Genomic DNA, 15120 nt, shown 5'->3' with positions numbered 1-15120 from the left:
TTTTAGTACATACAACTTCAGGCACACAGGGAATATGAGGTGGGGCTAGGAATTTGCTCTTTTAACAAGTACCCCACGGGATTCAGCAGCAGATAGTCTCAGATGACACCCTGGGAAAGATTGTTTCAGAGACCATTTGCTCTTCTGCTATTAAAACTGGGGAACCAGTGCAAGAACCCACCATGGGGGAGCCTGGAACCCCTGATGGGTACTCAAATCCCCTTTTTATTCTCATGACCACGTGGTGATACTAGCAACAAAGGGCTAAGGTTTTGGAATGAGACACTAGACCTGGCAGGCAATACCTTCAGAATTGCCGTTTCCCTTTTTACCAGTTTTCCATGTTGTCTAACATTTTTCAAGCTGGCAGTTTAGCTCTTTTCAAATCAAATATAATATTAACAGATATTGTTGCTAGTCCCAAAACTCTTCAATTCACTAAAGCCCTTCATTTACTATTGGTGGAAAGTCAGTTTTGTTTTGGTTTTGATTTTTCCATGTCCATGTTTCCCGAGGGTACTTAGAAATTTCTTCCAAGTAGGGTGACTTTGATGTCCTGATTTGTCTATAATATTTTTGTTTTGTATGTGATTTTTTTTAAAGATTGGCACCTGAGCTAGCAACTGTTGCCAATCTTCTTTTTTTTTTCTGCTTTTTCTCCCCCAATCCCTCCAGTGCATAGCTGCATATTTTAGTTGTATGTCCTTCTAGTTGTGGCTTGTGGGACGCTGCCTCAGCATGGCCTGATGAGCGGTGCCATGTCCGTGCCCAGGATCCGAACCGGAGAAACCCTGGACCACTGAAGCTTGCAAACTTAACCACTTGGCCATGGGGCCGGCCCCTGTATGTGATTATTAATAGAAACCTGCTTTTCTCTCAAAAAATAAAACTTTTTTGGATGATAAATTATGTGGTGGCCCTGCTCCTGAGGGTTCTTTTGTTTTATTTTATGATGTGAATGACTGATTTGGTCTCAAAGACTCTTTATTCCATTGCTAGTGGGCAAAAGCCACATGGGGGTAGCTGAGGCAGTGGTTAGTTCTGAATGTTTAATATTTTTAACAGTCTTTTTTGGGCATCATCTGTATGTTTTCCATAGGCTAGAGAAAATGGTAGAAGGACACAGAGAGGAGTTAAAGGGAATAAGCAATGACATTGATGACTGAAGGATAAACCAAGGCGCATTTTGAGCCCAAAGGAACTCGTTATTCTGGTACGTACTTCAAAATACCCTAACCTAATCTGAAGTATGCAATGTAAAACTGAAGACAAATCTTGGTATGTAGCTTGTCTGTGTGTAACTGGCATTCATAACATTTATTCCTCCATCGACATTTAATGGTGTGAATTTTGTATCCTAATGAAGTGGTTGTAATGTCTCACGTTGCCTCAGTTCCATAGCAGAGTTAGGACAGGCCCTGCACAATCTTAAGCAGAATTTCAGTTGTATGAGAATAGTCATATATTTGTAATAAAAGTTACATGTACCACATTTATTTTTCCTGGAATCCTTCCACTAGATAACACATATAAAAGCTGCTATTTACTTTCTAGTTACTTAAATTCTGGAAAAAAGTAAGAGAGGATTCCAAAAGTATAGTGTATCACATTTAAGCAAACTTTAGGTCTGTAGCTCATCATGCTGACTTTTGAAATATGCAAGCACCTACAGAGACCACCCCAGGTTAAAAGTCTGTAAATACTTTATGTTGTTTCACTGTTAAATGATGTTTAGAGTTTGCTATCTTTTATGGACCTTGGAAATCTAATTATTTATAATATCCAGTGACATTTACATTTTGTTAAATATTTTCTACTTGTAATAGAACACATCGTGCTTAGCAAAATGGAAAGAGAATCCCTGACTACATTTGCTTGTATATAATGCAAAATATCAGAATAACCTGTGTTATCTTTTTGTTATAATTACGTGATTTGAAAAACATAATTCTCAAGAAGTGTCCTTAATCACTACTGCTTAAAATACAGAATAAGAAAAAGTTATCATAGCTGAAATCGTTTGTTTACCATTTAACTCTCAACTATCAAATCAAATATCTATTCAAGTTTATTGGTATCTTAAAATAATACCATTCATTACCATGCCAACAGCTAAAGTGTGTTTGGTTTAATTTTCAACATTGATTGAAAGTAGATTGTAAAGTTGAACTATTATGTTAAGTTTATTTACACAAACATAGTGTCTTGGAAAATAAACTCTGAAAGTGTACAGCAGTTGAATCCTAATGTATTTCACATCCTGAGTTTTCTAATATCTGCTTTCCTGGGATCTGTTGGATAGAGAATCTCAACTTTACCATAGTTACCTTATTTAGGATAAAATTACCTCAAAATTTAATTATTCTTAAATTCAAGGTTAAATTTATGACTTGCTTTAAAAAAAAAGAATTTTACTTTTAATTGATTTGAAGAATTTGCCTAAGAAAATAATTTATTTCAAACACATCTATGAAATAATCACAGATGACATTATTTTTTAGTCTCTTGAAACACACTTTCCTTACAAGAGTCGAAAATAACATTTCTAAGATGTAATCAATATAAAAAACCATAAACGCTGAGGAAAAAAAAACCAATTTCAGTAGAACCTCTGAAAAAAATTGATTTGGGTACTGGACAGTGACACATTATTTAAATTAAATTTTTATTTATTCAAGAGTTAATCTTGGTGAGTGAGCATTTAGAAGCCCTTCCTGACACTGCAATCTCTTCTGTTATATATTCTTAATCAGCCTATGACGTATCACTCTCTCGCCTGATTCCCCCTTTCCCATCAAAACGCCGACTGCTCCCCTGGCGCTGAGCGGCGCGGGGCCGGTGACGCTGCGAGGGCGGGTGGGAGCAGGGCACGTGGACCAGAAACACTTCCTAGAAACAGCAATTCGCTGCTCAACCCTGCCTGAACTTTCCCTGTAAACACAGCTCGCTGACAGAACGGCGTCCCTGCTGGGTGGATCCTGCAACTCCTAGAGGGAATGGCACTTCTCGTTTTTCATTAGAAAGGCGAAAGGTGAATTACACTTAGCTGTTCGGCAAGTCAGTGCAAGAGCCTGACTTCTGAGAGGCTTCGACGAGCCACAAGAGAAGAGCTCTCGGGGAAGGTAGTGGGAGTGCTCGTGGGGTTTTTTTCTGAATGAACCGCTTGCAGAAGTGACTAAAGAAAACCACAGTTTCTTCCTGAATCTACGGGCACAGCTACTGAAGAGAGCTTTAGACAGGACGTGCCTCTGAAGACTCATTCCTTGGAATGTCCTCTTGCTCCCGGCTTACAAACAACTGTCCTGAGGAAAGAAAGATTTTACATATCCAAATAAAGCCTGACAAATGGCACTTTGGAACTGTGCTTTCTGATGACAACGCGTTCGATTTCTGACAAAGCCTCTCGCAAGCTGCCCCTGGAGGGGAGTCCTAAGTAAAACTCAAACCCACCTTCAAGTGAGGATCGTTCGGAGGGCTCGCACCGGGAGCACGGGAGCATGGCATCGGCTGGGCACATTGTCACTTGGCTTCTGTGGGGTTACTTACTGGAGCTCTGGACAGGAGGACACACAGCTGATACCACTCACCCCCGGTTACGCCTGTCACATAAAGGTAGGTCACCTTTTGGGGTCCTTTTGTCAAAAAATAAAGTCATTTAACCTGAATTGATCTTCACAGACTCTTAAAATGCACCTGAAAAAAATTATTGCAGAACTGACCTAAGATTCTAAGTACCTCTAATTAATATGTCACACTTACCACATCTGAAAATAGTGCAAAATCACATGCCAACTTAGAGATGTTATTTTCGTCTTGTAAATATTTGGTTTTACTAATGAGAAGTTCTCTCACTAGCAGTCTCAACAGAAGAGGCTGGGAAGCAGGTTGTAAATAGCTTTGAGGGGTTGAGTCCACTAAGTTGGAAGTGGGTATTTAAATACTAATTTATGCATTGTGGGAAACGAGGATGTTGGGCAAGGGCTTTAGAAATACAGGTGCAATTGGTTTTTTGTTTTGTGTTGTTCATAATGGGGATTCCAGGAAGAGAAAAGAAAATTCCTGAGAAGCAAAATGATTCTTTGCCCAGGATAACAAGATCATTACCATGTGATTAAAATGACTGACAACTGATATAAATGAGCTTTCTAGTTGAACTAGTTATTAGAAATTTTTGTGTGTGTAGCAAAAAAATTCAGAGTTTATTAGCAATCCTTGTAAACTGATTCATATTGATTAAAGTGTTAGATACTATTCATTAGCATCTATTCTTTCTAATCTAAGCTCATATTGCTTAACTGAAGGTCTATCAGAGACTGCTTAAATATTTTATTCTGCGACTATGTCTTCTAAAGCAGCATTTAGTCATAAATAAATGATCAGAAGATAGCTTTTGCATCAGGACAGTAAAAGTCAGTCATGAATAGGTTTGGTGTAAACAGGTTTGTTCCTGTAAACAAACAAATAAAACCCACACTCTGAGATAGTGATTTTGCTGACTTGAAAGAAATTTGGAATAAATTTTTCAGGAAAGAAGTGTTTATTATCACTAACCATTGAGACAGAACAGATGCAATACGAGAATTACATAAGAACCATTTTTCAATTGTGTAAGCTTTTAAATTGTCTCCCACCGTAGAAAGAACAGAAGCGTGTATTTTTAAAATATAGATGTAATCTTTACCCGAAGGAGAAACCAAAAAGGGAAGCCTCAATTTTATATGACACAATTGATCTTTTTTGTCTTTTTATTTAGTTGATTTTGACTATAGAAATTTCTCATTTTTAGAATAGCTAAACTCTATGGATATTTTCTTAGTTTAAATAGATTTCCTATAACACTCCCCAGTAGATAACATAAATTTAAGAAACACATTGGCACTGAATTTGTAAAGTATTAAAATATAATTCCTAGCATTAGCACAAATCATTTGATTTGGGAAGATGTATCATGGTATGTATCAAAATCATATTTCTAAAAAATTATGAACAAATTGTCAAAAAGTAAAGATTTGCTGTGATAGAATACAGATAAATAAGGATTTCAGAAAAAAACTGTAATAAATGAATTGTTTATCTTATGTAGACAAGTGGATAATCCACCAGTTTTGGCAAGCTGCCATTCTACTATGCCTCATATTAACCTTTTATACCTCATTCTTAGTGTACTTGTTTTTCAATAGCTCAATATCAATATGTTTTCAGAGATATTTCATTTTAATATTTCATTAGAAAGCTTGTAATTTGGTCAGAGCATACCACAACTTTCTAATTCAACTAATTGCTATGTACAATATTGTTAGCAGGCTCCTCTTTACTACATCTCTCTTAACCCAAGGAATAACTGTACTTGATTTTATGGGTTGTGTTAAATGGTGTGGGAGTGGAACTGCTGGTATCTGTGTATACACGGGACTGAAAACTCACACAAGATTTCTCTTTGGCTTTTCTGAACCTTTTGATTTAATGGCACTAGCTGAAAATGTGCAATATTGTGCTTTTATACGAAAACACTTTAGAGTTACCTGAAAATAGAATGTTCTCATTTGTGCGATTTTAGGTAGCAAAGTCAGCTAAAAGATCACACCAGAGATACAACCTGAAGTATTGTGCCTGCTATTCCACAGGTGCCTCAGGGAAGGGAAAAGCACAGAACTGTCAGAGCAGAATATTCAGTCCCATCAATACCGTATGAACAGTCCATTTACCTCTCTACACTCTGGAATTCGATGGACAATTTAGAGGAATCCAAAAACTATGAGTAGGGTATTGCAGAGTATAATCTTTTGCTATTTTAAATGATATCAGTAATGGTAAATTTTCAGCAGTGGATGAATTAGGTGATTAACATTATAAATGAGTACATGGATCTTCAAAGGAAGAAGCACTAGATAGAAGTGACAAAGCACTTCTGTACTGCTGCTGGACCCCAGCAGAGAAATCCAGTAAGCTCCCTGGAGGCAGCCTACTGGATTAGTCCCGGGATTCATTTCATAGCAGTGCTCTATGCCATGTAGGAGAAGGACAAACATTTTTCTTATATCCTTCATTATCAGGATGACACTTGAGACCATAAGCCTAGTACCTCTTCCTGAAGAAGAGAAGAAAGTTTCAGTGTCATATACAGAGCTTGAGTTAAATTACATAAAAATATGTTCAGAAAAAAATGCCCAAGAACTGCCCTTTTCCTCTTTCTTCCATCTTTCTCTATCTCTGGAAATGGCATGTTCTTAAACAGAGCTTGAGAGGAGAAGACCGTTAGGACAAAAAGGGAGAAAAGGCAGAGAGGGAGGAGGACAATGTAGAAACCTGGTATCAGATATGGAGCCGTTTCTAGCTTATTTCCCACTGCTCGCAACCCACAGTGTGGTAATATTGAATTCCTCCCTCTTCCTACTGATTATTGGTCTACTCCAATATTGAGCAAGTATGTCAACTTAAGACAAGCCTAGTGGATAAAAAGATGAGATATTTACTCTTGTCGAGGCAATGCATATATCTTTTAGTGTATTTTACAAGTACAAGGTAAATTGGGTTAACAAATAAAAATTTGGCAAAGATTAAAATGACGAGATACTGTCCTGCGTTGTAATAAGTTTCATTCAAGATTTGAGTTGAGATTAATTATATCAGGCAAATATTTAGAAGTTTTTGAATAGTTATGAATTATAGCCAACTTTATAGCCAATACTCCAAAAAGGGTAATATTAATGTGATTAATACAAAATTGTAATATTCTACCCCAAGGATTTTCTTGAAAATAGCTATGACCCTCATTGCAGAAATTAAGGGAAGAGAGAATGAAGGGAGAAGAGTCTTGGTGGATTCAGCAACTTCGGTCTGTTGATATCTCTTCTCTCCTTATCGTTCACCATCCTGCATTGATGAGGTTACAGGGAAGGCAAAAACAACCTTCTTGATAATGGAGCACAAAGAAGAAAACAACAAATTAGCAAAGCCCCATGTCAAAGAAGAAATCCCAATGCATGTAGAAAGCCCTGGAAATTCAATCAAAGGAGCTTGGCAGATGGAGTAGGTGTGCAAAGTTGCAATAAGGAGCAACACAATTGTAGAAGCCAAGGAAAATGGCTGCTTTAAGCAGAGGATGTTCTCCTAGGACATTTGGTGAGGAGACAGCTAAATAAAAGCATAGATATGGCAGAAGATCATTCCTAAAATATGTTGACATTATAAATGTAGATTTGAGCATTGAATATATATCCATACATATAGAAAGTGGGATAGAGAGTGCTAATTAGTCTATCTGTATTTGGATATTATAACCAATTAAATATGGATTTCTCATAGTTCAGAAAACTCGCAATTTGAAGTCAAAGGTCTCTACTCCAGCTCTTGTCCTTCCACTTCTACTAATGGTAATCGTCGATGCCTCAGTTTCCTTAATTTGAAAAGAAGAATAGTAATGGTGCTTTCTATGTATATCTTACTGGGTTCTTAGGTGGATCAAATGGAACAACAATATCTGCGAAATCACTTTATCACCTAAAAATTATGTTGCTAATGTTTCCTGAAGACTGCTATAAATTGAGAAGATTGGAACGAAGCATGTCCCAAAGAGAAAAACCCTTGGGAATGGCATGAGTTTTGATACCAATAAGTGCTGAGATGATACTATAGAAGACAGAAGAAGTTGATCTTAATTAGCCTGAAATGTATGGTTTATCCCTGTAGATTTTATTCACCCAAAATCCCATTTCATAGACCTTTAACCTCTAGTTATTATAATTTAGAAGATGATTACATCAGCTGTGCATTTTCAAAGATCCATGGCCAATATTTTTGCTATAAAAGTGTGCATATGTCTATTTATTACACATGTTTACTTTCTACCGCACGTTTTAGAATGTTTTTAATTTCTATGAAAAAAATTGCGATAGAATTCTAGAAAAGCACAATGATAAATAAAAGTTTTAAATGATCATTCTGGAGGCTGTGGTATTTATTTTATATCCAGAGCAAATAAAGAAGAGGCAGTGACTGAGCCAATTTTTCCTGACCCAGCTCATAGCTTTGGTTCCTCAGCCAGTAACTAGATATTATCAATAGTGACATTAGTCACACATCCCTGAGTGGTTAATAAATGAAAACTAGTCATAAGGGATAATTCAAAAAGAAAGTAGTGGGGCTGGCCCGATGGTGCAGTGATTAAGTGTGCAAGTTCCACTTCGGTGGCCCGAGGTTTGCTGGTTTAGATCCCGGGTGTGGACATGGCGCTGCTTGGCAAGCCACGCTGTGGCAGGCATCCAACATATAAGATAGAGGAAGATGGACATGGATGTTAGCTGAGGGCCAGTCTTCCTCAAAAAAAAAAAAAAAAAGAAAGTAGTTAAATAGGACCCAGGAGTAAACACAACCCTTCATGCCCAGCTCTGCGTCAGGGAGAGTCAGTGAGAATTAAGTGGTGGATTTATTAAGAAACAACTTATATTAAAAAAAAATTGGGTAGGATGAAAAGAATAACATTATGTTTTGCTTTGCATTCTGTAGAGGAAGTCTGTGTAAGGGTTTTAGATAGCGCTATTCTTTGTATTTTTATATTTGTTATAGATAAATATTGGCCGTGCATCGCAGAAGTGCATCTGGGTATACAAAAGCCCATGAATGGTTCTATGAATTATTCAGTTTTTATCTTGATGTTGAGTATAACAGTGGGAAAACAGTTATCCTTTAATAAAGAAATAGGATGAGGGGAGGTCATAGATAGAAAAAGCAGTAAATGGAATTTATACACGAACTGAGTGAATTTTAGACTGAAAAATAATTTAGTTTCATAAAATATTTACCGATAAATAGATGCAATAGTCATGTTGTCACAATGGAATACTCTTTTGAAAATTTATGTCGCCATGTTGTTCTTTTGCTGTCCGTGTGAGGTTTATCATTTAGCCTGAGAGTATTTCATAGAGAAGGCCTCCCTTTCTGACTGGGATGAGATCACTTAATGGCCTCAGTTCTATGAGCACATAGTAAAACACCAAACCATCAAATTGGTTGTTGCTTGTGAAAATTATTGTTAACAATCTGCTGAGTCAGTTTTATTTCATCAAAGATATCTACCGGAATCATCATTGGGAGTTCTTAGTGGGAGAGTGTGCAAAGATTTACTCCTTTATCTTTGTGTATAAAGCTCTTTTGTAGTTTGGTAGAAGAATTTAGTCTGTAGGAATCCAGGAATTGCACTTGGCATGCATGCATGCCCCTTCATACACAGCCACCACAGTGTTCAAGTGGTCTTGTAAGTTCAGTCTCAGAGAATTTAAAATAAAACAAAACTGAAATTATACCACTTAAAACATTTTCCAGAAGATGCAGAGTGAAAATTTAGATTTTCCTGGTTTTAATATACAGGGCCAAGTCTTGTTAGTAGTCTCTAGCATAACATCTGACACTTTGGAATATTATATAAATTATACAAAGGATGATGGTTATTTTAATAATGAATTTTTTCACCGTATGGTTTTAAATTTGAAGCATAAGAGAAACTATCAATGTCGTTCGTTATTTTTTGGACTTAATGCAAGCATTATTCTTTGTACTCAAGGTAAGGATGATAATGACAACACTAGGTCTGCACTATAAATGAAAAGGATATGTTAATACCACATTTGAACCAAATGTTATGGTCTCTGATGTTGAGAGAACATTTTCTGTCAAAGAAAGGGGTGATTTCAAGAACAGAAATGTCTGTGGAACTGATTACTTGACTTCTTATGGCCCTGGTGGTGCCCAAGGCAATTGATTACTCGAGAAGTTTTCAGCCTGCCTTAGTTCTAATGGCTAGTTCAGGATATTCTCACTATGTGGCCCCATTGCTTTGGTAATCTTGCCTCCACAACTAGGATAGAAAAGGAAAAGAGAAATCCATGACTTGCCTGATTTCTGGGGCTTAGTAATGAATTTCCATTTCTATTTCTGGTAACTAAACTTTCCCTCATCACTGTGCTCTGATCAAGGACTTAGCTCATAACCTTGGCACAGTGCACATAGAGAAGTAGTTTAGGCCCAGGTATTACAAAACACTCTCACATTCTAATTTAAACGGCCTGAAAACTCTAGACTTTGGATGTGACACACCTAATCTGAATCCTGCTTCTGGCTGGATGAGCTGAGCAAGTTATTTATCTTTTCTGAGTATGAATTTTCTCATCTTTAAAGTGAGGCAATATATAACTTACAGCATCCTGAAAGGATTACATGGGATAATGTGAAGTAATGTGGCAAATACTTTACCTTTAGGAAGTTTTTCATAAATTACTCAGTGAATAAGAAGAGGTTCAGAGAGAATTAGCCTACTCTGGTTCCACTCTTTATTTTAGAAGCAATCATGAGTTAATTATTAACTTACAATTTAAAATAAGGGAAGACCCTTAACCATCACAGTTTTTTATTTGAAAGCAAAGATTTTCTTTTATGAAATCAAGCTCTTATTGGAGTAGATGACTAGAAGAAACAGGAGATATTGGTGTCTTTCATGTTTGTAAATTACCGTAGAATTATTTTGTTAATAATTTAAGGACAGTTGGGACTTTATCTGATGGCACCTTGGAGACAACAGACCAAAGCCACAACATAAACAAAAATTACTAAAAAAGATAATTGTAGACCCAGCTTTGTAAAGCACAATAGAGCTAATATCACTAAGGCCAGACCACACAGTCAAAAGTTAAACTAAACAGTGTCCTACAAGCAGCTATCAGCCCAGTATGTGTTGTTTCCTTTGAATGTGAAAGAAAGCTTTCCACTCTACCTTCCCCTGGACAAACAGGGAAGATATCTGGAGTGGGGCGCCGTTCTGACGCTTAGTAGGTGTACAATCAATGCTCGTTGAGTGGGTGTATGAATAAAACAAAATGATTTAGAGCGGTGTTTTTTAAAGGAGAGTCTGATGAGGGGGTAGGGTAAGAAGTACCAAGGAAACTAAGGAATCCTGAACAACTATTTATGGCTCCTTTGGTAAAACATCCATTCAAAGAAAGGCTAGGGCTTTCTCTGCCCATTCAGCTTCATTCCTCCGGTGCTGCGTTGTAGTGAAGCAACCAGGGCCTCCAGACATCCTCCAGAGGCGTCAGCCATATCTCTCACTTATAATCTATGTTCGTTTTTTTTTTTTTCAATCTTTTTGATGCACTTGTCATTCCTGGCTGACCACCACAACTCCTTCCTTTATTCTCTTATCACTTCATTCTTTGACTTCCCCTCTGTGTTGTTACCACCCTCCTTCTCTGTTTTTCTCCTCCTATACTTCTTTTCCAGATATTTTTAATTCTTAGCCATCTTAAGCCAAAAGTAGAATGAAAACATATTTTTAGTGAGGGTTATATATTTATTGGTCCTCAGTTTACCTGCAATATTTCTTTCACTCTTGTTGTCTAATTCAATGAACAGAAAATATTACCTTTGAATTAAGAAAAAAAGTTTAATTTCATTCATTAGACATTCAAAATTTGTTGAAATTCATGACTTAGGAAACAGCGAAATATTAAATAAATAGCTTTTTAGTCACCCAGACAACTTGTACCCTTTGTCTAGCCTATTTTGCTAGTGGGAAGCCAATGCTCAGAGGCACCATGGGGCTATAGGGAGCTGCAGAGGCATTTAGGGTTCTGAAAAGCAGAGTAGTGCCTCCAGCCACTCTGGCTAAAAATGAGTTAAATGTAAGTTAGACTATTATTTATGGAAACCTAGATATTTCTATGCAGTTTGAGTTCTTTTTCTCTGAGTTTTAGTTCATGGAAACTAGAATAAAAAGGGGGTTTTATTCACAGGATAGAGCAGAGGAGCACCATCCCCAAGGATAACTCTTGGTGGTGGTTATTGGTGGCCAGACTAACTCTAGAACCAGAAAAGAACAGCAGCAAGGAAAACGGGAATAAAAGAGGGAAAGAGAGAGGCTAGCTAGGGATACTGACCCTTTCCCTCCTGAGCAATTCTCTCCCAGGAAATGATGGAAACTGAGCAGGGCTTTAAATTCAAAGCCCAAGACACATTGTGGAACTAAAGCGAAAGAGGAAATGTGCTGACAGCCTTGCGTGTAGCTGTTCACTCCTCCTGAGTGCTTTTTTCCTAACCCTGAGTCAAAAAGTGTGTTATGGATCATGCGACTTCTGAGATCCTTCCCAATTCTAAAAATGTAGGACTCTGTTCTTCTACTTACCAGACCTCCCAACGTGTCTAATTTCTCTGAAACACTTCTGAAAGTTTTATTAGGAGACGGCAAATTTTAGTGGAAAGAGTATAGACTTACAATTTTAAAATCCTGGGTTTGAATCTACCGTATAACCTACTTGACGATGCATTATTCTTGCTAAATCATTGAACTTCTGAAGGTTACTTTCCTCATAAGTATAAAGAGACTAATGGACAGTGGTTTTCTATCTCATATGATTGTTGTAGAAAATTTAAATGTACCATGGAGATCTATGATACTGTGTTATGATGGCTTATAATATTCTCTAATTTATGTAATTGTTATTAAATACATTTTAAGATCTTTGAGGGCAAGGAATATTTTTTTAGTTAGACCCTTATGGACAGAATAAAATAATTTATTCAGATCATTCCTAAAGCCTGTAATTAAAGCCTGAGTGTTTAGTATCTACTGAATAAAAACAAAACAAAACAAAGCTTTTTTTAGTTATTTTCCATGTTAGGTCAAAATGACAAAATTATAAAGGCTTATTTTATTTTTTTACGAGCTAGAGCTACTGTTAAATAGTTCACCTGAGGGAAAGCTCGGTTGAATTTCATTGCAGAAGAGATGATGTTACTTATGATTTTCTCTGCTCCTCTTCCAAACTAGGGACAGAGAGGAGATAGACACTGGGGTTGAACCAAAGCTGTGCAAAGTGTCTGAAGCTGGCAGCATCAGCCTGCCCCGGGAGCTGCTAAATCAGGACCACTCAGTCAATAGTTGTGATGCTCAGGAATCTGTGTTTTAACATGCCTGCAGGTGATTTTTAATCATTAGAGCATGAGAAACACTGGGCCGAGTGTTTGGGATGATGCTACAAAGAAACCTCACTGTCGTGTTACCTTTTTAACTATTTTCCCCTTCAGGTCCCTCACTCAGGTTAACGGTATCATTTATTCAAGTTTCCAAATGACAGTATTGGTCTTGATAAGTAAATTTATAAATATTTAACTATTATACCATTCTCTACATATTATTTTTCTATTAGATAAGATATATATGTAGTTATTGTTAATATTTTAACATATAACTTAAATCTGTTTTTAATGACTATTAATAGTATAAATTGTGACACATCATGTCATCATTGAGTTCAGATGAGAAAACATCTAGTATTGGTCAATTGTGGAAAAGCATTTTGTAGGATTCCAGAACTCCCTTACTCTCCATGGAAAGTTTTCTTGGCCTAATGAAATTAGGTCCACTTCCTTGCTTTGTTATCCATCCTGATCTTTCCCTTCAGGGATTCAAAAGCTTCTGCATCTTTTTTAGAAATATTTGTTCATTCAGTCATTCACTTTTTCTATGACTATTTGTTAAGCTTCTGCAAAGCTTCAGATACGGAACGTCATGCTGGAGATTTAAGAATAAAAAACAGCTTCCTAAATGTAATGTGTGTCCTGGATGGGATCTTGGCACGGTTAAAGGGTATTAGGTAAAAACTAAGGAAATCTGAATAAAGTGTGGGTTTTAGTTAATAATAGTGTATCAATATTGGTTTGTTAACTGTGACAAATGTACCATACTAGTGTAAGCTTTTAATAATAGGGGAAGCTAGGTGTGTGTATATAGGAACTCTCTGTACTATCGTTACAACTTTTCTGTAAATCTATAACTATTCTAAAATAAGAAGTTTATTAAAACACACATGCAGCACCTCTACCCAAATCTTGTTCCCAGTAAGCCTAAGGCCTAGTTGTAAAAAAGAGACAAGTCATGATAAAGCAGGATGTTTTTTTCAGTACTAAAGGATAATACAAAGTGCTATGGAAGCACGGAGTTGGGAATGAAAGAACCAGAGCTCAGCCTTGGGGATGAATAGCAAGAGCCTGAGCAAGAAGCAGTGAGCAAATTGTTTCCGTGTCTTAATCTGTCTTGCCACCGTTCCTGCCATGCTCCCACTGCCATCCCACTGCATATAAGGCACTGTAGCCTCCTAGAAACACAGGTGCCCTAGGATAGCTAATTGACTGAATTCTACTGTGTTCATAGGTTTACTACTCATGGTAGTATCACTAATGCTCTTTGTTCATACTAAATTAGATCGCTCCCATTTTTATATGACTTTAAAGAATTCTGATTTTTTCTTGCTATGAGTAATATATGATTAATACAAATTCAGAAGTAGATTTTGAAATTTTTGAAGGCAAATATATTGCATTTTATTCTCTGAATCCTCAGAATCTAACAAACTGTAGCTACTTAATAAATTTATTTTGTCTATTGCATTTGTAACCTAACTTAATGGGTTTGTCTCTTGGTGAGTGTGGAGGTGAAAAGCACAACCAAGGCAGAAGTAGGTGAAAAAAGGTTTATTATTTGCACAAGCAATGGAGAACACCAGGGATAACTCCCAAAGCAGTGTCTCCCCAAACAGGGATTTGAGAGGTCCTTTTGTTGTCACATCAGAAGGCAGTTCATGAATATTCAGTTAAGTAAAAGGTGCAATATTGGGGCTCATTGCATAAGAACTACTACATGTGAAGGCACATGTGATACTTGTTATGTCTATTCACATTAGTATTACTAATCTTAATTCTTTTGTTAGATACTGCATACAGATAGGTTCCTAATAAAGATGGCAGAAAAGGAAATGATGGGGCTTGGAGAAGCATTCAGAAGTCCAGAAAAAGGATGAGAATGCTTCTCTTCTGTCCCAGCTCCAAATTGTTAGGCCCTAGCTTGGCTTCATATGTTCTATTACAGAAGCTCTGAAGAGAAATCCAGAACTTCTTTAAAATATTCAGAAAACACCCATATATTATTGCAAGATACGATTTGAGGCTCTGGCACAGTATGGTTTGAATTCATCTGGGCCATTACGTGATCAGTTTCACATTTCAATCACCTTTTCTTCCCATTTGCCAGTTGTGAACTCCCAGTGTTCAATGTAGCATCCCATTCATTTCTAG

The 15120-nt window shown here is 36.9% G+C and overlaps 1 protein-coding gene across 2 annotated transcripts in view; it reads left to right on the top strand.

Moving 5' to 3' along the window:
- The first annotated feature begins 2774 nt into the window (after positions 1 to 2774).
- Positions 2775 to 15120, top strand: part of SEMA3E (semaphorin 3E) — a 254468-nt gene continuing 242122 nt past the window's right edge. The window contains exon 1 of one of the 2 annotated variants that reach the window (XM_001491062.7): positions 2775 to 3612. In XM_001491062.7, the coding sequence (XP_001491112.4) occupies positions 3498 to 3612 (115 nt within the window). In that variant the 5' untranslated portion in view covers positions 2775 to 3497. The remainder of the gene's footprint in view (positions 3613 to 15120) is intronic. The other variant, XM_070264478.1, reaches the window with a different exon arrangement.

The sequence above is a fragment of the Equus caballus genome, chromosome 4 (assembly GCF_041296265.1).
Source record: "Equus caballus isolate H_3958 breed thoroughbred chromosome 4, TB-T2T, whole genome shotgun sequence".
Classification (NCBI taxonomy): Eukaryota; Metazoa; Chordata; class Mammalia; order Perissodactyla; family Equidae; genus Equus; species Equus caballus.
This window is presented reverse-complemented; position numbering and strand designations above follow the sequence as displayed.